General features: G+C 37.2%; 1 protein-coding gene across 1 annotated transcript in view; it reads right to left on the bottom strand.

The window, feature by feature from the left end:
• Nucleotides 1-23,248, bottom strand: part of CCDC93 (coiled-coil domain containing 93) — a 34,633-nt gene that overhangs the window by 2,819 nt on the left and 8,566 nt on the right. Inside the window, exons 6-21 of the mRNA XM_033064028.1 lie at nucleotides 22,468-22,524; nucleotides 18,959-19,059; nucleotides 17,859-17,898; nucleotides 16,457-16,549; nucleotides 15,940-15,990; nucleotides 14,906-14,992; nucleotides 11,817-11,933; nucleotides 10,313-10,375; nucleotides 10,059-10,132; nucleotides 9,417-9,498; nucleotides 8,310-8,381; nucleotides 7,173-7,244; nucleotides 6,795-6,903; nucleotides 4,238-4,320; nucleotides 1,252-1,289; nucleotides 265-349 (exon numbers count right to left, since the gene is read on the bottom strand). Coding sequence (XP_032919919.1) covers nucleotides 265-349; nucleotides 1,252-1,289; nucleotides 4,238-4,320; nucleotides 6,795-6,903; nucleotides 7,173-7,244; nucleotides 8,310-8,381; nucleotides 9,417-9,498; nucleotides 10,059-10,132; nucleotides 10,313-10,375; nucleotides 11,817-11,933; nucleotides 14,906-14,992; nucleotides 15,940-15,990; nucleotides 16,457-16,549; nucleotides 17,859-17,898; nucleotides 18,959-19,059; nucleotides 22,468-22,524 — 1,224 coding nt within the window. The remainder of the gene's footprint in view (nucleotides 1-264; nucleotides 350-1,251; nucleotides 1,290-4,237; nucleotides 4,321-6,794; nucleotides 6,904-7,172; nucleotides 7,245-8,309; nucleotides 8,382-9,416; nucleotides 9,499-10,058; nucleotides 10,133-10,312; nucleotides 10,376-11,816; nucleotides 11,934-14,905; nucleotides 14,993-15,939; nucleotides 15,991-16,456; nucleotides 16,550-17,858; nucleotides 17,899-18,958; nucleotides 19,060-22,467; nucleotides 22,525-23,248) is intronic.

Below are 23,248 nucleotides of genomic sequence, written 5' to 3'. Positions count from 1 at the left end.
CGGCTGTCTCAGGCATTTAAATCACTATACTGCCACTGATGAAGTTGAGGGGGGTAAGATTCCTGTTATAACACCTCTGTCACATTCTATTCATTGACATTTAGGGGTGAGAATTTCCTGACAAATGTGAAAAGAAATAATACTTGTTAGTTGCTTGCCTAATTTGCACCTCATGTCATGGATCTTTCTATGCACAATTATTATCCAAGAGGCTTTGCTGAGATAATTCCCAGGTTCTAGCAAAGAAGGTGAGAGGAGTCAGACCTTCATTCGGTTCTGTTTGATGCCTTCCACAATCTGCTCCATCTGCCGCAAAAACTGCTCCCGGGATCCGGACGATGCCATGGCTCTGGAAGGGAGGAAAGGGAACACCTGACAGGGATGTGGGACACTGTGTCTCAGCTGCAGCTGGCTTGCACTTCTACCCATGTCCAGAGTTCTCATTGCTTAGTGTTCTGTGTAAAAATTCATCCTTTTAACCACTGGTACCACTGACAGTGCAGCTCTTCAGCTGGTGAAGGCCACCAAGGAGATGGGCACAGAGAGCTCAGAGCCCATCTCAGGTGTTCTCCCTGTCTGCTCGAGCCTGTTCCTTGCTCACATGTGCTGTACAGAAATCAACTGCTAGTAACTAAATTAAAACATAACTTTTAAAGAAAAGCCTCTGTTGTGAATAGTAAGAAGGTGAATAGAGGTCTAGGAGAACAGCAAATGTTGTACAAAATGATTTCACACTGTAATAGGGAAAGCCTAGAAGTCATTTTAGACCTCAAAATTGTTAGAGAAAAATAAACACTGGCTGATTCACAGACTGGTATTTGACCATGAACTTCCAAGGCAACCACAATTTTTCCTAGACTCCACACTATATCAAAATCTTCAAATACAGAGGTAGTTTATAATAAACATGTCTGAAATACATCCCAGTCTAATGTTTTGTACATAACAGAATAACTACAACTCCACAAAAGGAGGAAAAGATTTAAATTAATTCCAGGAAAATTATGACTGAATTTCCACATCTAAAGAGTTAGATATTAAAAACATGTGTTGGCTATAAAAGTTACGTAATCCCAAGTCTGTGATTCCCCAAACTGGCTTAAACAGAGTCAATAAGCTATTCTATAAATCAGTTTATGACTATAAAATCTTCTAAGAAATGTTTAGTCTCTGTAACTGATGCCCACTCCCATTTGTCCAACCAACTCTACACTCTTTGCAAATATTAAGAGATAAAGAACCATAACTTACTGGTGGAAGTTGTCATAGATAGAATTCAGTAAGTTAACCTGTGAGTTGGAAAAACAATATGAAGAAAATACACATTTATCTTTTCTAATATGAGTTTTCACAGACAGCAAGATGAATTTTAGTTTTTTAAAAATTTGCTACATAGGTAAGGCCCTCAAAAGCAGACAGATGTACAAAAATCACAGTGAGTTCTGTTTCAGAAGACAAACCCCAGTCCTTTTGATTTAGTAAAATCTATCCCACTGGTGGAATGTCAGAAGCAGAAATGCTGGACCACAACAGAGTTTTAATTTTACTGGCACTTAGTTATACCACAGAGAGTTTTCCAGCAGGATGCCTTCCCAAACTAAAGCAATAAAGTAAAATGGCCTGTACATGTGTTTCAACATGAGTTGAAATTTGACATAAAAGCACCTTGCAGATGCTGGTCCAGTGCTCAACAGTGACTGTGCACAAGCAGATCACAAATGAACAGGAAAAAAAAACCACTTTAGCATCAAGAGATTCTGAAGAGCTATTTCCATCAAGGCTCTGAAGACTCTCCAAGCAGTGCAGGAGCAGCAGGTGAATTCCTGCACTGCTTTCATTGTGCAGATAAGGTTTGCAGGTTTCCTACAGCCATGCATCATCACTCACTTGGCTTATGTGTATTTTACTGAATGCTAAAAGATGAACTCATAAAAAGTACAGAATGGCATTTCAGAGGTGTGGCTTCTCTTACAAGACAGTAACATTGCACTGAGTGAAGACAAAAATAGACACTTATAACAGCATCCCAGGAATATTTTGCTGCTTGTATAAATTCCCCCAGCTAATAAAACTATATGGAATACATCCTATATAACTGTCTTTGATTGTTTTCCCCTGTTTTTTACATATTGCTGAGAGCATTAAAATTCAACAACTGGAAATTAATGTGAGCCTTTCTCTCAGCTTTGAACACATCTTGCAAGTCTCCTGTGGTTAAGCCTTCTGAGCAGTTTCTCCTTTTGATGAGTGTTTGAAGAGTTCTGCACTAGGCAAACCCAAGGGCTGCCACAGAAAGCTGAACTCATCTCCTAAATCTAAAATCTTCCACCTGAATGAGATAGCAATAATATAAGCAGGCATGGCAGAATCTGCAGGTGTTCCTGATCTTCCCTTGGAAATTCTGAACAGACTTCCAAGCAGCCAAGGCGATTAATAATTCCTGTAATTTACTGCAGTGAAATTACTGCATTACTCATCAATATTTGCCATGTTCACATCCCTGCCTCAAGATACTTCCACTAAGCCTGTGCTTGAGAACATAATTACAGCTTATACCACAGCACATCTGAGCCAGGAAAAGTAACCCTGCACAACCACTGCAAGGAAAAGTGTGGATGTGTTGCACTGCAGTGAATCAGCATACACACCTCCACACTGAAAGATATTATGAAAAAATTACTTTTAAAGCCTTTAAAAAGTGCATCTTTCTCAAAATAGGATTAAATATGAGCCATGATCACACAACCCTTTCATGTCAGAACTAAAACACTCATAGACAAAATTCAACTGTACAACAATTCTTACTATTGTTGTTTCAAAGCAGTGATGCTCAGTGTATTTTACAAAAGGGCTGGTTTGGGGAAGAAAAAGGGGGAAAAACGCTCCCCAAAACCCAGGAACAAGACAGAGTGCAAGTATATTCCAGAAATCTTTGAGAGGCACAGATGCCAAAGACATTTTTTATGCACTATTAGACAATATTTACTTGCTGAATCCTTGGTTCTAATATTAAATGCATCTCAAGGAAATCTCAGTGATATTATACATTTAACTAAGTTAAGTTGGCATCAGAAGACATTTAGAATTCCCCCTGTGAACCCCCAAAAGGCACTGCACTATTTGGCAAAAGTACTCTCAAATAAATCTGTTCTACATTCTGTTTCTATACTCTATAATCTGCTTTTTAAGTCCACATTTCAAAACCAGTCTCTATAATTTTCAACTTTTCAGGTTTGCCCTCAAGAAAAAAGAAATGAAAGAAAACAAAAACCCTGAACAAATAAATCTGTATTAAATGCTAATGTAGGGGAGAAGTTAAAGTCATGTTAAGTAATATAGCTTCTACTTCATGCATTGTTTTAAATATGGTATATGATATTTCTGAATGGAAAAAATGAAAACTATCTAATGTGGATTAGAATCAGCTGCTTAAGGGAAGGAAATGGCTGCTCAGGATCTCCAAAACAGGATGTGAAAGGACACTGGCAAGTGTCTTTACACAGTCAGACATTTGACCACTGTTTGCCTCACAAACTGAAGAAATATATCTAAATAATGCAAAACTCACTAATCTGTTCTTATTTCATTAGAATAAGCAGAGAAACCTGAGGTATCAAAACATTTTGCATTTTAAAAGTAAAGTCCTAATTTTTATCTCCTCTTGTTTCCTATTTCCTCATCTTTACTGAAATCAGACATTTGTCATTGCAAAAAAAGAAGACTGAAATCACTCAGTTATGCCCAAGAAAGAAGTGAACTGTACATATATGGGTAAGAAGAATTCTTTCATTCATCAAAACTACCCTTCTGACCCAGTAAAATCATCAGCAAATTAAGTGTAGGCAGCTCAGACCCTGAGAACTAAATCTGATGTTGCTGACAGCAGCTGGAATTTGCTGTGGTCTGAGTTCATAATAAAAGGGATTGACTAAAACGAGAAAAAAGGGTGATTTGGTGTTGTGATAGCAAGACAGATATTTGCTGTTCAAATGTTACTCATGTTTAGAGAGCACAGTGAATGGTTTAAATATGCTGCACTAACAGCAATTCTTTTACAACACAGACCATTTCCCCTCCAAGATTACAAATATTTTTATGAATCAGTTGTTCCATTTTTGTTTACAGAGACCAGTAACTCTGCTCTGATAGGACTGAATATGGTGAAAGCCAAGCAACAACTTTTTATTTTCTTCCCCACAGACTGAATACTTAGAAAATAGTAATAAAATTTCCTTACCTCCTTTTCCAAATATACTTTCTTATCATCCAGTGTATTATAAAGAGTAAAAAACTGCTTTGTTTCTTTATGAGTTGCTGAGACTGCAAACAAAAAAAGAGGGGGCAGAATAATAAAAGAATATGAGGTAAAATGGAATCTGTAAAAATACTCTGTAGGCTTTATAGAACATATTTTCCATCAATAATGGAACACACTAGTGTACATGCAGAGGGAACATCCTTCCAGAGTTTCTCTCAGCAGGGTTTCCAGCTATCATCTCTAATAAGAACAGCACAGCTCAGTGTCTAAATTAAGCCCCACTGCTGACAGCCCTTTCTGCCAACACACACTGGCACCATCAGCTGCCTGTTCCTGCTTCCTTCCCAAGCCTTACCCTGCCACCACCCAGGTGGCTCTGCTGCCCACAGTGGCCTTGCCTGTGGTGTTGGAGGGGTACAGGGAAGAGCAGATATTCTTGTGTGAAAAAAAAATGCATTAGACTATCAATGTCAAGCTACACATGTGTACAATGCCCAACAAAACTTTTACTGTTTTCAAGTATTTTTATCTTATAATCTGTGCATGGTGCAGAATTAAATAATACTTTCTGATTTAGGTGGTTACAGTAGATGTTGTCAGAGCTCAGACAAGATGATACTCAAATCTGCTGAGTGTTCCCCTAGTCTTTAGTTCTTCAATGCCTAAGGAAATCCAATATATTTGTGACTCCCAAAGAAAGAGTCCAACAGGCAGCAAAAGTAATTCTGGCTAGAAACCAGAAGCTGGAAAAATGTGTGGGTTAAAAATGACAAACCTTGGTGAAACCATGCTCATTAGTCTGGGATTTGCAGAACTGCCAAATGAAAGAGGCCTTTCCCAAACCATTTCTTTCAGGCAACTCTTTCTGTTCTTCCAGCAGCTCTGGTAGTCACAAGTCTTTCATGAGTTGATTCCACATAACAACTCAGAAAACCTTTCAAGATTTCCACTCTGTTGGAAAGTTGTGCCAGCTTAGGGCGCCTTATGGGCACACACCAGAATCCATGCAGGGTAAAACAAAGGGAGAAGAGGAAGAGGGAACCAATTGACTCATTGATTCTCTTGAATGTTTTCAATAGAAGAGGTTCAGTTAGGTCAGAACCAAAACACTGAATATTGTAACTGAAAAGGATTCTGGTACAAAAGTCACAAAATCACAAATGTTTGAAGTTAGTGCTGAAGATTGTCCTTTAACCCCTTAAAGCAAAGTTTAAAAAAATAAATGTGTTTTGGCAACTGAAGATTACCTGAATCTGGCTAAATGAAAAGCCTCTAAAAACCTCCAAAAATATCACAATTCACAGAAAAACTGGCTATGAGTGTTCCATTTCATTTCTCTAGAAGCTTAGCCTGTATCACACAGGTTCCCAACCACGACTGAGCAGTCTGTTAACCCGAGATACTACTCACACTTTGTACTTTAGAAAACAAAGTCCCATAAAATTCAAAGCATCCTAAAGCTACACCCAGAGCTGCACAAGTCTCTTTGATGCTGGTCTCTCTGTACATCAGAAATAAAGGAAGTTCCATCTTCTGAGCAGATAGCTCTGACCAGAGACTTTGCATTAGACATGACAGAGAATGTGCAGAAAATTTAATGAAAAACAACAAAGTTCTTGATAGCTGGACTTGGTTAAATAAGCTGCATGGCCCAGCAAAGAGGGGGGAAGAACTGGACTTGTACTCACATCTATTCCATGCATTGAGTTAGACAACACAAGTGGAGGACAGCACAGGACTGTGCCACCCATCAGGCACATGAGATGTCTCATCAGGCAAGGGATTAGGATCACACTCAGACAACCAGTTTGGAACTGCTCACCCTTCCAGAGCTTGGTTCACACACACATTTAATAAATGCATAGTATCTCTGAATCATTAGCTAGGTTTTCTTATGCTAACACAGGCTAGTTAAATATACACCAGTAAGCATACTGGTCTGTTATCAGTGTAATGAAACAACTTAAAAATTTTATTCCATTTGCATCTTTTCCAATTTTACAATTTCTGATCATAACAGTTAAAGATAGTTTGTATTCTGCTCCTACCAAGGTATTGAAGGATTGTGTTAATAAAAAAATGAAAGAAACCAATCCCTTCAAGTGACTGTTTTTACTCTGTAGTTCTTGATAATCTTGGTTTAGAGCCAGTTATGGCATGTCAGTGGAAACAATAAAAGCAATCTAATGGTAAGGTAAAATAATTAAACAAGATTCAAACTTACAGCAACCTCATTTGTAAATGGTACTTTAAGGACTTTCAAACCATACTGGTCATGAACCTAAATGACAGAACCTGCTGCAGACAAAATTTAGTCCAGAGATCTTGTGCATTGAGTTTCACCCTGAGGAAAATTCTTAAAGCCCAGCTTATAAAACCTCGATAATATTATGTGCAATATGAATACCAAAAACCTTTACAATACCACCTTTAAAAATCAGTAAGTGCTGTTGTTACATGCCATATGTTTAAAATGCAACTGCCCTCCTTTCAGGGCTGTAGCCTTCAGCAGGATGGCCCTGCTTGATATACATACCCTGACTGTAAAGTTCAATAAATCTCTTCTGATACTGTGTGAGCTCAGCTCGGCTGGGTACTTCATCAATCTTGCGTTGTAAAATGGCTATTTCTCTGTTTCTTCGTGCCTGAATAGAAAGTTAGGAGGGGAGAAAACAAAGCCTCTTCTTGTTCTCTTCTTAAAATGGATGAAGCCCCCCAAGCAATACTTTGTTATTAAATAATCAATTTTAAAAGCAAAAAGCATTGGCTGAGGATCAATTGTTGGTTTTTTTTTTTTCAATTGATTTGTAACAGAAACACTTCTTAAAATTAGAACAATGAAACAAAGTATTAGAAGTTACAAGATAAGAGAACATGGACAATTTTGTACAAGAACGAACACAGAGTTACTCACCAGCAGCAGGCGGATCTTCTGAAGTTTCTCTTTCTCAGCTTTGTACTGCTGTTCTATAATCTTATTTGGCTCCTGGAAGTTGAGAACCAAAACCAATTGTGTATTACAGTAGCATACAAGAGCTGCAGTGCAAAAATGGGCAGATTGGGTTTGATTTTCCCTATCTTTGGCTCCCACAATAACACCACTCTTTGTTGTTTGGGGTTTTTAAAAATAATAATTCATTATCTGATTATGTGCTGTAAACAAGGGCATTTAGATTGTTTTTAACTTTTGATATTTTAATTTTTAAAATATTAACAGTTTTTGCACTGTTTTACAACAGTCACACTTTAAAAGAAGATACAAATCCAAAGACTGTCAGTACCCCTTGTCTGAGTATTCATGCTTTGATTTAGTGGTAGGGTTAAGAATAAACAAGCCACCTGAAGAGAACATAAACTCCCTGGCATGTGTTCTAGACTTCCTGCAGTGTGGATTTCAAGGTAACTTTTTCTTGCTATAGAATTTAAGATTTTGGTTTGCACTTTAATTTTTTCATGCTGTGTCGAGGAAGACAGCAGCATGATGGAAGTTGTAATCTGCCTTGTTCCACAGGCATGAATGCATCAAATGTTTACCCACTGAAAGTAGAGTCATTGAAGCTTTTCCTTTTCTGTTCATTCATTATTCATTGCCATCAGACTGGATGCACTTGTGTTAAAGCCTAACTTCTGACAGCTGCTCACTGCATGCAGTGCACCAAGCTTGTGCTTTCATCCTTCAGATAACCCCACTTCTAAGAAAAAACCAACCAAACCAGACATTCTTTCTGAGGAAGATCTCTTTCAGTCAGAGATATGCACAGCTCTTAGCACAACACCCAGAGATTCTTCTCTGGTACTACAAAGAAAGAAGTAAAAGGCACAAAAGCATCTATGAGCAGAGCTCCATGGATTCTGCAAAAATAACAGATAATGCAGTTGCTGTTTGCAGTCTCCTGTATTTCTAGGATTACTAGCCTGAACTGTGGCTATACAGAGCTTTTTAGATATTCCAGCAAGTACTTTAATGCTTACAGGAATGTCTCAAAAGCCAGAAAGACTTAAGCATTTCAAAATGCAATTTGAAAATAAGAACTTTGACTTTTGCTATTACCTGTTCCTCCCCATTTTCTGCTGCTTCAGCTTTCAAATTCTCAATACTTTGTTGTAATCTCTCCATTTCTTCCTTCAAAAGAAACAAAAGTTGATTTTTTGATCTTGACAACACACACTTCTAACAAAATTTCAGAGCTGACTAGACAGATAATATTTAAATCTGGAAGATTAAACAGCATTCCCTGCTTAAGGGTAAGGCATCTGTTAATATTCATTACATTAAACTGTCTGCTTTTATCAAACACAGGAACAGATTTATTTCTTACTTGCAAATATACCAGATCCAGTTAAGACAACTAATGAGTGACATGGAAAATGAAACTGAAGAAGCAAAGCAACATTACAACAGTGTGACATGGGAAAGTGATGTGTGACATTTGGAGAAATGAATGAACCCAAAGTTCCTGGCAAGGAAGTTTCCAGAACAATCCTTTAGAGTTTTCCAAAAGAGTATGTATGAGAAAACAAGGTTCTATACTCAGTTTAGTCCTTAGAACATTATTTAACTATTTTGATTCTATTAAATTCCATCCACTATTTGAATAGAAGGAGATGAAAACACTTCTCTCTGCTCCACTCTCTGGGCAGTCCATAAACACAGAGCAGGACACCAACCACAGCACTTAAGCAGTAAAACTCCAACATGCTCTGAAAACTGCAACAGCTCCATCTCCTTCCTGTCTCTTTGGGTGGTTTGCTCCAAAGGTTGGGGCCTTGCTGAGCCCTCCTCAGGTCACCGAGGGGAGATGATCCATGTCAGGCTGTGCCAGCACAGGGTGTCCAGCACAGCCCAACCCCACACTCACACTTCAGCAGAACAGGAATGGGAGGGAGAGCAGCCACAGCAGCCCCAGCTCTGACCAGCACAAGGCAGCTGTGGTGTCTGGGACCTGCCCTGTACTGAGGAACGCCACACAACTCAGATCCTTCCTCTCTCCTCCCTGCTCCAGGGCTGCTAATATTCAACATAACCTGGAATTATCAGTACCTGGAGGCTGGGGTGTGGGACAGATGACAGACAGGGGGACACAGCACAACAACACACCTGCAAAGTGCTTATTTACCAGGTTTTAAATGAATCCTTCTAGGAGACATTGGAACTTACCCTACAGTGTGCTTTGAACTCTTGCTCCTGGCTTTTTAGGTTTTCATTCATGGCCACCAGTGCTCGCAGACTCTGTAATATGCTAAATTTGAAGATCCAATAAACTATGTTAGATTTTTAGTTCTTAATTTAAACAGATGGAGAATTAGCATATATTAAAACAAGCTTAGTTCTAAATAAATTTACAATAAAACCTGGGTAAATTAAGACCCCACAAATCAGCACTGATATATCAAGGTCAAAATAAAGATGGAGTGTTACACTGAGTGTGCTATTCTGATGGATTTGCTATGTTTTAACCTCATTACATGGAAAGCTTGGAGAGGCTTCTATTTAATTTATGTGAGATGAAGGCTTCAAATATAAACAAATTCAATCAAGAAGACCTCATCTACTTGTCAGATGTGTCTAGGGTTCTTCTGCTTTAAACACCTACAATTATTTTGAACTACAGACTGACACTTTGCATTCTGACGGAATCCTATGGTAACATTTCCCTGTCTGTGGAAAGCCAGATGGAGAATTATTTTAATTTCTAAATTTTAGTTATTTATTGAGGTTGTCAAAACAAGAAACATTGAATGATTCATTTAACAAATACTATTTTTCATCATTTCAAAGGTAACAAAGGAAGAAACTTACCTAGAATCTGCTTGGGATTCTATTGTTTCTAAGGCTGCCAATTCCTTGTCCAGCTTTTCACTGTAACTCTTAACCTAAGGGTTACAATTAATAATAAATTTATTATAAATTGATAAATAATAAATTAACTTTCCCACACCATGAAATTAGTGAGTTAAGATGACAAACACCTTCACTGTTTAATACATCCCTTCACACACAGAATTTCTCAAAAAAGTTTCAACTACAAACAGCACAGAAAAAACAAATATTACCTCTGTTAATGTCTTTTTTGCTTCAGTACATTTTGCCTGCAGATCAGCACATTTAGCTTGCAACTGTTATGAAACAGGAAAAAAAAAAAAAGAGTTGGATTCTATATTCACACTAATTACACCTGTAATGGAGAACAGAGAATATTTGAGCTGTTCATAATGGTTGTCTGTCAAACAGCAGGCCAAGCATAACAAACACTGTCTTTTCTTGTCAGCTACTTCTGCACCTGATTGCAAGAACTCTGATTGAATATTTAATCACAGCAAGCTTTTACCACCTGATCTTTTAGGTGTATAAAGTCCCAGAATAAACAACAGCTTATACAAAATAGAGGCCAACAGAATGGTGACTTATTGGACAGAATCTCTGCTAAATTGCTCAAACTTTTCTAGCCTGGTTGCATTGGCCTACTTTCACACCAGGGTAAGAATGAGTTCCATTTTATACATCTCCAAATAAGTCAGGGCAATTCAAGACTTGCACAGAAGCACCATGGCACCAAACCAGAGATATTTTCACACCAAATAACCAAGCTGCTTTATGGTTTGCTGCTGTGTAACTATGGAAAGTTTATTAAGACAGTTAGCAAAATATGTATTATAATCAAATATTAGGTATTTCACTGGTCAATTAATTTACAGAGTCTAATTTTAGAAGAACATCCTTCTTTAAACTCCTTATAATTTAAGATAACACTGCAAATAGTATTAACAAAAATAGGACGTGGTTTACAAAAATGGAGCATAAGGGAGCAAATAAAAAATGCACATGGAGCTCAGTTCCACTTCCTTCTGTGCTGCTTTAGTTTGCTGTTCACAGAGCTGTGCCTTAATGCTTCACTCTTCCCCTTCCACAGCCAAATTTATAAAAAGAAAGATTTTTCATAGTTTTTCCTAATTTTTCACCAATAATTCACAATAAACTCTATTCTAACTAACTGAAAAAATTAAGTCTGCAGTCCACATCTCATGAAAACTGACATGAATTGTTAGTTTTGAGGAATCTTGCCAAAACTTACTGCAGTACTGAAGCCAGAACTCCATAAATATTTTTTAAAAACGTGGGGTTCTTGACTGTCACTGATTTCAAAAGCTGCTTTTGGCAAGTGGTAAATAAGATTCAGCCAGGAAATTTTTACTTTAGTAAAGTGATAAAAGAATTATATTTGGCTTACAGCTGTCAGTACATTTTTCCCCATATAAAAACAGCACCGAGATTGTTATGCACTGAAAACAAGTTGCACAGAATTAAAGGGCTCTCAACTGTTAAAATGGCAAAAGCATGGTCCTCCCCCAAATTAAGACTGAGCTAAATGCCCCCAAGAACACAACCTGTTCTCACAGTCCAAGGGCAATGCAAGCAAGACATTCAGAGAAATCAGTGTTCAGCATGACAAATTGCTGGTACAGAATATAGCTTGCAGATATTTTCTGGATGGCAAAAACTTTGTGATCAACCACGTTCTATCAATGTTTTCTTCTTTACTACACACACAATACTTACCTCTTCGAGGAGTTTGGTTTTTTGCAAAATCTGCTTGTTGAGAGATGCCACCTTCCTTCTGTGCTGTTGGGCAGCTCCAAGCCTTTCTGGTCGCTCCTCAGCAGAAAGCTCAGATTGCTGAAAAAACAGTAACAGTCTTTTGGAGCTCAACATTGCTTTCTGCTTCCTCAGCAGCTCAGCAAGTACCAAAGTGGGACACACCTATGATATTCCTTATCAAGAACTGTGTGATTTACTGATTTACCTCACATCAAAATAACGAAGCAGTTGAACAACTGAATTATATTCCCAAATTTACAAGTAAAGTAAGCTAAAAAAGTCAGGTGCCCTGGGACAGGGAAAATACTACAGTGTACTAGAAGACAGAATTTTTTTATTTTTTGCAGCAGCATTATGGTTAAACCTGGTAGAGTTCTTAAATAGAAAAAGTATAAGAATACTAAAAAAAGACCTTAAGCTGTGGTATTCACTGAACTTGTTGAATCACAGATGTTCTAGACCCCAATAAGCTCCAGAATTTTCAGAAGCCTTGAACAATAGTGTATTCTGAAACAGAGGCTTAGATGCATCTTCATGCTGAATGACAATGACATACTCAGTGTGGTAGATGCATTTACCACCCTGGGGGCTGTTTTTGTGTGTGTGCACATGCATTGCTGACAGCAGCCTTTGAGAACTACTCAATCCAGCCTGCATTGCCAAGGGTGTCTCAGAAATGCATAATAGAAACAGCAATCTGGATCCAGTCTCCTCTTCCCTCTGAATTGTAAAAGCAAAGCTGACAGAAGCATTCTTTATCAAAAATAACATTTATAATAGAAATTGTATACTTGCAGAAGACAAAGGAATCATTAAAAACCAGTGATCTCTTGATCTCTAAGGGATTATGTGCCTAAAAATTATTTGCACCTTTTGAAAGTCTTTAATACTTAAATCCATTGTTTTGGTAATTTGCTTCATGCACTCAGACTTCTTTTTTTCACTTAATCCATTTTCCAATATTTCATTAGAAAATCAGTTAATTTTCAAGTACCTCAAGTGCTAATTTACAGCCTGTCAAAGACTTCAATACTAAGTGCTTTTTGAATAATTACCAAATGTTGACAACTGCTACAATGAATAATCAGCTAAAATGCTACAAGAAGTGTGATATACTCTTCACTCATATTTGCTCCTGGTTTCACTCTAGGCAGATGGGTAAGCAGCTTAATTTTAAATGAAAATAAGAGGCAAAACCTGTCTTCCTCCTCTTCATTTTCTATGCAATTCATACTGAAGAGCAGCTTAATTATCTCTTATGTTTTTACATCCACAGCAAGAAAATACCAATCCTGATGGCTTAGCCCAACAATTCTCAGGCTTTCTTTCCTTTTGTTAGGAGAAAGTGCCTCTAAGCAACACCTGTGACCCTGAATTACTCAACAAATACACACTCAGTCTTACTTATTCCTCCCATTATTTAGTCAAATCACAATTCCTTCATCATTTTATGCAATGCAAAACCTCATCCTTCTCACCACACATTCAGCCTCTTACATGCATAAGATACAAATTGAGAAAAATGGAAATGCAAAAGAAACATGTGCTAAACCAGTCTGAGACTAATATTTACAAAAACAATAAAAATCCATATAGTGCAGCTTTGGCATTAAAAAAAAAGTGGATCACGTTTCAAGAAATGAACTTTACAGCTTGTTTTTTGAAAATGGGAAAGAACCATCACTAATGCCTCTGTTTAAAGATTATCTATTTGTTACTTGTTAATAATCTCCTGCCAGATTTTCAGAAGGTGAGGAACGACATCACAATTCCTCCTCCAGTTCACTCAGCAGGTAAACACGGCAGCAGAATGGAAGTGCAAGTGCAGAAAATCACAAGCACTGATCTTCTGCAAAAATGCCTCTTGTAAGAAAGGTCCTGGCCCATGGCAACATCAGAGCTAGAATTTGGATTGTCAGCTATCTTCACTGGGTTTGTGGATTCTATTAAGACAAATAAGCACTGCTGTGTATCTCAGGCTGTGTTCAATTACCAGGGGCTAAGACTATTAGAATTACATCCAAACATTGCTGATGCTTTTATAAACTCTTTGATAACATCCTTAATTCTTTTCCTGCTGCATGCATACGTGCACAGAAATTCTATTTTTTTAATCACATCCCATAGATTTGAAAAGTGATCTATTTTTGGTTTGACTTGAATCAGTTCTTACTTTTCAGAGTATTAATCATTGTTCTACTATAATAGTCAAGGTCCTGCTCCCTTCTCTCAGAGCAGAAGAAATGTAACATTGAAATATGACCCTTGGGCTTCTGCTCTTCCAATCTTTTATAATAAAGAAAGGCCAAGAATTTGCTGTTTGAGCTATAGGGTTTATCTCCAAAATGGGAAAGCTCCATACCTCAAATGTGTCAACATAAAGGAAGAAATATGAGAAGACTATTGGACAAGTAAGAGCGACCTATAACTCATATCTGGCAGTGATGTATTGTATGCATTAATTGCTTGAAGAGCCAGATTTTCTTTTCACATTACTGCAAAAAGCAATCACAGCTGAACACAGTAACTGGAGCAAACACACACATTTAATTGCTTTGACTTCTCAAAGCAACAAAGGTTTGGGTTTGATAAGACTCAAAAGTTTTGAGATCCAGGGCATGACTGAGAACTGGAGTCCAGTGCAAACATCTGGAAATCTGGCTGGAGGACACCTAGAGTTTACTCTGAGCAGGCCCACAGAACTGTATTTCTGCACTTAACACTGGACATTTTAAAGCATATCAAGAATTTATGCCTCTAGTTGGAATAGACACAACTCAGGCCCCTCTTCATTCATGAGAAGCATTTGGGCAGGTGCTTAAACCCTAATTAGTCATGAATGCAATTCAGGGATATGCACTATCACACCAAAAGCCTGGATATGTTTAAGTCTCTATAAATTACTTTCCTGGACTCTGGCTGTGCTGCTGCCCACAGCATGTATTAAACAGTTTTCAAGAGAATCATGGCAATGAAGTTGGCAGCTTAAAGTCTAAATTAACAAACTATCACACACCACGTGGTTAAACCCACTCAGGTAACACACTTACCTTCTCAGCATATTCAGACACAATTTGCTTGATCTCATCTGACTGGAGTCCAACAATCTGGCCAACTGTGCTCGCTGTCAGTCTGCCCTGCAATTGTATCAAGAAAATGCTTAAGAGTTTTGGAACTGCCCTGTACTTTTATATGACAATTTCCAATAAGTTCTAATTTTAACAGAAATTTGCATAATGAGTAAAAACCTCTAATCATAGAAAAAGTCCAGGAAAATTCCACTCCCCAATCCTAATCTTGCTGATAGAAATTTCTAACTTAAATCTTTTTAGCAAATTTTTATTCATATTTCAGAAACTTTTCTTTATACTGAATTTTGCATTTGGTTAATAAACCTCTAAGCATGCAGGCATGTGCAAGAATTCACCTTCAAAATGCATGCACGTGTAAAACCAGATTTCAAACAGAACTGAATCCTACAATGGATTTCAATAGAAAGCATGTCAATTAACTCTGTGACTAAACTAATTATTACCTTTTCTTTCATGACTTCAGCATATACAGAAACAATGTTTAACAACTGAATTTATTGCCAGTCCTTTCACCCAGAAATCAAAAAACAGACTGCAAGTTCCATTACATCATCAAATGCAATGAATTAAGAAGATACATATCCAGTATTTTCTGTCTTAGATTAAGTTGTTGTTTATTTATAAGTGCTTTGAAAAGAGCCTTGAAAGGCAGAGTTTTCCAGCACTCCCCCCACTAATCCTCTGAATAACTTCACAAGATGAAAAGTAAGATAGTGCATCTTGGCTGGCTGCAGAGTGATGCCTTTCCCCTGAAATTCTTGTAGAAACTATTTGAAGGAGGCATTTATCTATATTATTGTTATCATTTCAAGGCAAATGATGAACTAATCAGCCTTGCAAAATTTACTGGCTTCCTAATTCAACCATTTTTTATGCACTCTCCTTATGAAAATTTGAACACAATCATTCCAACACTTCAGACCTGAATCAGCAGGCTCACTTTAATAATAATTACCACAATCAACCATAACTTAGTTTGAAATGCTACTGACCTCTTCTGTTGCCATTGCAGCCATTCCAGTCATCAGAGTTTTAATGCGAAGCTAGAGCAAAACATGAAGAATTATACATAACATTTTAATTTCTACTATTTAACTATTTTTCTGACAGAGACACATACTATAAATACTATCATAGAATATGTATTTTAAAGCATGTAACAGGGCACTAAGTCTGTGAAAAGAAGAGGTGGTTAAAGTTACCAAATTTAAGGAAAATTTCTTGTAACAGTAAACATTCATTCAGATTAATCAGCTCCTTCTGTCAACCAAAAATCAACCTATTAAAAAATGCTCAGATTCAAGAAAAAAAAAGAGGTTTTCGGGTACTAAACATCAACAAGCATTAATTTTGTGCATCAGTTTCAGGCTCTGTATTGCTTCCTGTGGGAAGCAACTCTCACTCCAACTAATCATGGAAATTTTCCTTCTTTTGGAGAATGACTGGGCAGTGAAAATTGCTGCTCTCCCCCCAGGTTAGTACCTCCCATGCCTGGTGTCTGGGGCTCACCTCTTCAGCAGCCTGAAGGTCAACTTCATCACAAGGCTCAGCCTTCCCTGCTGCTGCCAGCCCTGGAGGTAGCGCTGCTTTTTTATCTTCAGCCTTGTGAAGAAAAATCAACACATTATTATACCTAGTTCCAATATTCTAAGGTGTTAAGAAAGACATCAAGGATAAAACTGGAATGTAGCTGTTCTGTTTATACAAATAGATTTCAGCTACTGGAACATCCTCACTCTCCAAATCATGCCAAATGAAATGCAAGCCTTCCTGATTTCTCACAACTATTCCAACTGTTCCGACTGTGTCTCTGGCTGCCTATGGACTTATCTGGTCCAAAGATTCCTTATTCCACAGCCTTCTGAGAGCTGCCAACCTCAGGAGACAGCCCAGAATATGATGCCTACTGTGTAGAACAATAAGAATTTGTACCACTGAAGTAAAGAGAACTGAGGACAGCCAGACTCAATTTCTAGATCACCCTACTGCACCACTAACATATTTCACTTCTGCCTTACTAGAAACTCAGCTTCCACAACAATCACAATGAACATCTAGTGTACAACATCCCACAGGCAATAGAATTTTTGAAAAAACCAAATGAACTCTATAAACATGACTAGTGGTTACTCTGAGGGGAAAACAGGCATGCCTAGATTGGGACATATCTCCATTTGTAACAAATTAAACGTGACATTTGTATGTGGAATATTGAGATAATGAAGAAGAGTAACTTTAATCTGCTCAATATATTGTTGAGTCCATGATGTGTTTAATGCATTATCTTCATTATCTCTGTCTGTAATAAAAACTTGTAGTCAAATTATTATCCTCACTGAAATAATAAAACTGCAGGTACCCTGCATTTTATGGACATATTAAGATTCCATAATCATCAACAGCACAGCAAGGATGCAAATTTTCAAGAAGGCCAATGACTTATTTATGGATTGGAATCAGGTTTCTCTATCACATTAAACAAAGTGTTTTGTAACAAATGTCTACAATACTTCTTACCAAGCTGAATTGTTCTTTAAAAAGAAAAACCCTTTAATGATCACATTATGGAACACCCAGTTAAAAATACTAAACAGAAAAGATACGTCATTACCTAACAGTAAAAGTCAAACCAAAACAAACACAATGCCCAAACCCTCTTTCTTCTAAATAAAAAAAAAAGTTTGCAAATTGTGATCTGTGAGCAGAGATGAAGGAAACAATTTTAAAAAGGTAATCAATTCCACCTTTCATGGCATGCAGATTTTTAGTTCCAGTTAGCTATTTTTAAGATCTGTTAATAATAGCAGTTAGAGCTGTTTATTCTGCTGTATTTAAGATTTAACAGTAACCAACATTTCAACAAAGCAGTTCTTCCCACAATTTAAGCATTTTAAATTAATATATTTTTTACCTGTTCTGTTTTTCCTGCTTGTCTGCTAAATCCATATCTCCTAAAAGAACATTAGAAGAAAAAATGAAGGAAAAATACTGTTGTTTAAAATTTCCAGAATTTTCAGTGTAAGATAAGCACCAAGAGCCAGGATCCATTAGTTTTGAAATGTTTCAAGTAAAAAAAATAAGCAGGTACTGGACCATATTTACAGAATGGTCTTAGATCCATCTCTTCCTTCCATCAAGACTTGCAAATCTTGACTTTCCATAAAATTCTGTCATGTAAAGCTCATGAAAGGAAAAAGCAATGCCTTATTCCCATTGGAAAGTCAATCCTGAGCTATTACACTACAGTCCATGTTACTGTTAAAAGGAAAGTACTCAAAACAGTGAGAGAAATAATCAAAAAATCTATGGCTTTGGGGGAAAAGAAGCCCTAGAAGATACAAAATGGAATTCAGATGTCATCTGTACTAGTTAAGTATTAAGAGCTCAGACAGCAGACAAGATGTCCTTACCACTAAACAGTGAAAAGAAAACTGGAAATTGAAACTAGAAATAGAAGCTCTGTAAGTCCATTTTTGTGTTTGGAGAGCTCTCAGTAAACCAGAGGGACTTTCAGGGATAATGGAAAAGTGAAAGCCTTGGTAACTTTGTCTGAATGAAAGTTTGCAGGAAAGGGAGAAGACAAAACATTCAAGAATGATTCAGCCTCCTGAAGCAGCAACCACTTGAGAACTAGAAAAAGAAGCAACAGTAATTGCAGGTCATTTTCATCACATTTTCACTGGATTGCTTGCAAAGAACTGATATTGATTGACACACACTACCTGGAAAGATGATGTATTTAAGCCATTTTTATAAAAAGCAAGTATGTTACAAAAACACACCCTGATAAAACCTGGTCTCCCATTGTACAAAATGCTCACAAATATGAGGACTGTCCAGTCCCCAGAGAATTCACAGGGTAAGGAAACAAAATCTGAAACCAAATAGGAGTAAATCTGAAATAGTTCAATTCTGAAGTAGTGGGAAAAACCTTTCCACAATCCAAATTTTATCTGTGCTGGTTGTAACATACATTATAAAACCCAGAGAGAGTTGAATGAAGCTTTTCACCTGCCATATTCCAGAAGTGTAGCATGAACCTTTGATTCCTCATCCAGCAGTTCCTCAGCTCCTGACTGACGTTTGTATTTTCTCTGGGGTTTGTAAACCTCCTGCAAGACAGTGAATGAGTTCAGAGCTTGTAAAAGGGGTTTTTGGGTTTCTAAAACAAATGAGGAATTGTTATCTAAAGTGATGTACACACTGTTGGCTTTCCAACTCAATGTACTTACCCAAATAAACAGTCTTCACTTTCTCCTTTTGGAATTACATTATAAAACCTTACTGAATTAATTTCTAAGCAATTTGCTACAGAAATTATCTAAGTTTAAAAAAACATTATAAATGAGTATTTAACATGACACAATGTCTCGACCATCTCCTCTGTCATGTCTGAAAGAACAGTAAAAAGTAACACACTCAACATCTATTAAAATGATTTGGCTAATGCCAGTGTCTAGAAATGTTACCTTCTTTGTGAGTTAATTCTATTTTTAAACACTGATTAGATAAATAAACGCAATTATCATTTATTCAATGATCACAGGTTACAATGGAATTAAAGCAGATTTTATTACAATTTAAGGAACGAAAGTGTCTCAAGAAGTTTGGCAGTGAAATAACTTTAATCTCCTGCTATCCAAGTGTAATCTAATCCATCAAATAAAACAAGAATTCACAATTACTATTTTGTACAGTTAGAGCTGCTTCCACTTTAAAAACAAAAGGGATGACAATTCTTTTTTGACTTGTCTGTCTTTCTGTACCACACAAACTATTATTTTCAACAAACAATTTCTGCACCATAACACTTCTGAAATGCCTTTCCATCTTTTCCAAAGACACAATCCCAAAGTGGAGATTTCAAACAAGTGAAAACTGACAATATTCCTTGGCAAGCTTCTACTGAATTTGTTGGTTGCCCTTTGCAATTTTGACTTCATTTATAATCTTAATTTCTGTCATCTTTGCTTGCAGCTATTCAATCTTGCTACACTTTTGACTGTCACATGAAAAAGCTTTATATGACCAAGGATCTCCCACTAAATGGACCTTCCCATCCAAAAAAAAAGGCAATATAAATCATAAAAATAATTACAGTTTTTATGATGACATTCTCTTTTATACCTGTGCTATATGAAGTGTAAGCATCATACCATAAACATTAGTCTTGGCAGCAGGTAACTGAGTGGTTGAAGAAAAAGCACTGCAAGACAACCTCAATTCAGCAGCCAGCACCTTGCAGCAGTAGCAGTGCTTATTCCAATGACCATCACTGATATCCAACATCCCCTTTTCCAACCTTGAGATCATGACCATGAATCTCAGTGCACTGTCCCCTTGAGGAAGAAGGGTAGGTCCTTAGATCAGTTACAATAATGAATTCACACCACTGACTAATCTTTCACACTTGATGATCCTCTTTTAGGAGAGTGGATTTCTCTTCCAATTCCAAAGTACAATGATTTAAAGGTGACCTGCAAAAGAACCTTCATCTAATGGCCACCTTCTCCTCCTTCCAGTTCCTATGGATAGACAGGAAAGCTTGTGCACATTCTGCCTTGAAAATTCATTCTGTGTCTTCTAGACTGCACTCAGGCCTAAATGCCTTAAGAGATCTCATGAACCAATCTTTTGCTAAGAAGAGCAGATGCCAGCTGTAGAAGACATGATCCTGACAGATCTCATCTAAGGCAAAGGTGTTTGGCTAATGACACTCTAAGCAAAGATGAACAAATGTAAAAACTTTATGTACCATGAAGATGCACCTACCAACTAGATATTTATGAGACAGAGTATCAGACAGAATACAAATTAACAGAATATAAACATTAAGCCCTACAAGCACTTCTGGCTCTTAGTAATCAAAGGCAACCCTTCATCACTGTTAATCAAATATGTTCTTTATTTTTTTTAATTACACTGAAAATTTAAGTACTGGTGCCCCATAACAGTATTGTGATTATTTTATTTCTGCCTCTTCAGTGACAAGGTTGAGATCAGCCCTTGGATACAAAATCTTTTGTGCTATTTAAAGACAGTGCAGGCCAAGGGCACACCTGAAAAATCAGGACAATTATTCTGAAAATTGAAAATAACAGAAGCCCATTGAGTTTCAAGTGCTACTTGATAGAACATACATTTTGAATTTGCCTCCTCACACAGATTTGCATTGTCTCTCAGTTTAAAGGGCTATACAGGTGCACAAATGATGCAATAATACCTATGTAGAGGGTGAGCTAACTTGTAAAACAGAATACATGTCTCACTGGAAAGGCATGTGTTTCTAGTTGGAGTAAAAAACTCATTGTAAGTCTGCTAATAATTAAAAAAAAGCAATCAAATAATAGGATAGCAACACTTTAGAGACTGTAATTGAAATTTCCAAAGCAATGACAATTATTCAAATAGATTAACAAAGGAGTTGCATTGGTCATTACCTGGAGACTTTCAGTGCATTGTTATTTTACAAACACATGCTGTAATTCAACCACATTTATTAGGCTCAGCAGCACTCAGGCCATTTGTACAGAAAAACAACTACCCCCCTCCAAAACCTGCCAAAAGAGTAAGGTGACTTGTCTGGCCCATTGCACAACCTCTAGTATGGCTCCTTACACCTGCACTGAGCACCTTCATCTATGCATGAAGAGCTCATGGTGCCTGGCTGAAAAATCAGTGATTTTCTCAGGAGAGCAGGGTTTCACCTTCTATTGAAGAGCCTTGGAAGTGTCCCATTTAAAGGAAACCCAGATTTCTCCTCTCTTGTGAAATGCTGGCCTGGAATTTATTAAGATAGTCCAAAAAAAAAACCTCAAACCAGTAGTGAACTACTTGAATCAGAAATGGGAAACTGATCGTCCCAAGCAAAGAGGGAAACTAGAAAGTATGGACAGAAACTCCAGTTGCCAGTCAGACAGCTGAATTCAGGTATGAGAGTGAGGGATTTTATGTGCCACTCTCTGTAGTATTCATGAACAAGCTTTCAAAAAATATATACAGTTTATCCAAGAGTTAGAATATTTACATATGAGCACAGAGAACACAGGTGAGACCACCTTTCCCAACAACATCTGCTACTTGAAGAAAACATTTCTGAAGTAGGGTGTATACTTTCACTGCTAATTATAAGAAGTTAAAAAGTCAAGGTCTGAAATGCAGATAATTGACATTGTCACCATATTAACTAGTTTCAAGACAAATAGCACAACTGCTGATAGCTTCAAACACACATTTAAGTCTGCTGAGGGTTTAATAGTTTAAGCTACCCTGTGACTTTTGTTTGATAGTGTGGGATTCCACACAAGCTGTGCAGACAGTGGATATGGTTTATCTCCTCATACAGTGCACACCTATAATCTGATACATTGGCATTTGAGACCTTTCTCAACATGTAACTTAACTGGGATCTTCTCTTGAGAAAATCCAGTGCTGGCTGCATAATACAGAATTAACCACCTCCATGTCATTACTAAAATCACTCACTTGGTCATAAAAAAAAAGAAATCTAACATACTTACAAAGATATCAGTAACCGTTTTGAGTGCCTTCTCTTTTCTTTGCATAAATTCTTCATCCTGAGAGACATTAGTGAAGGTAATGAAAAATACCAGGAATGGTGACTAAATCTCAAACATTCTAATGATTCTGTGAAACAAAGCTGTCAAACAGTTTCTGATTTGCCCAATGATTTGGTGAAATGTTAGTGATTTGCTGTAAGAAAGAAAAGTACTTCCTTCTGCCTTCAGATGGGAGATAGGTCATCAAAACTCCAGGTGTCCAGATCAACAGCCTGGCTGCTCTCTGCTTAGGCAGTACCTGACACAAAAGCAATCCCAGCCCACTCCTGGGATCTCCAATCTTTACTACACTAATGAGAAATTAAGCTGGATAAGACTTCATGTGGAAAAAAGAAGTTTCCTCTACTGTTATTTTAGTTTCTAAGCATTGAAAATAATAATTTTTTTAAAAAATCAAAACCATCCCAAGTTAATAAAAATCTGTCTATCCCAATAGTAGGGACCTCTACCTTTAATCCTGTTACTAGGGGACAAAACTTGGGTTCTAGATGTTAAAAATAGGACTGCCTTGTAATATGTATGAAGAGAACTGATAGTGTTGCACTACAGGCACATATCCAAGCTTCATTCAATCTCTCCTCCTCTACCAAGGAAACTTCATCTCATTGCTGAAGAACAGTTCAGTTTTTGAATGAAGTTCTTTACAAATTTAGTTTTCAAGACACACAAATTTTAGGGTTTGGATACAGGAAGACAAGAGTTGCCATACAGCACTCTGAAA

Source organism: Catharus ustulatus, chromosome 7 (genome assembly GCF_009819885.2).
Source record: "Catharus ustulatus isolate bCatUst1 chromosome 7, bCatUst1.pri.v2, whole genome shotgun sequence".
Taxonomy (NCBI): domain Eukaryota; kingdom Metazoa; phylum Chordata; class Aves; order Passeriformes; family Turdidae; genus Catharus; species Catharus ustulatus.
The sequence above is the reverse complement of the archived record's forward strand: the minus strand, read 5'-3'. Positions and strand labels throughout refer to the sequence as shown.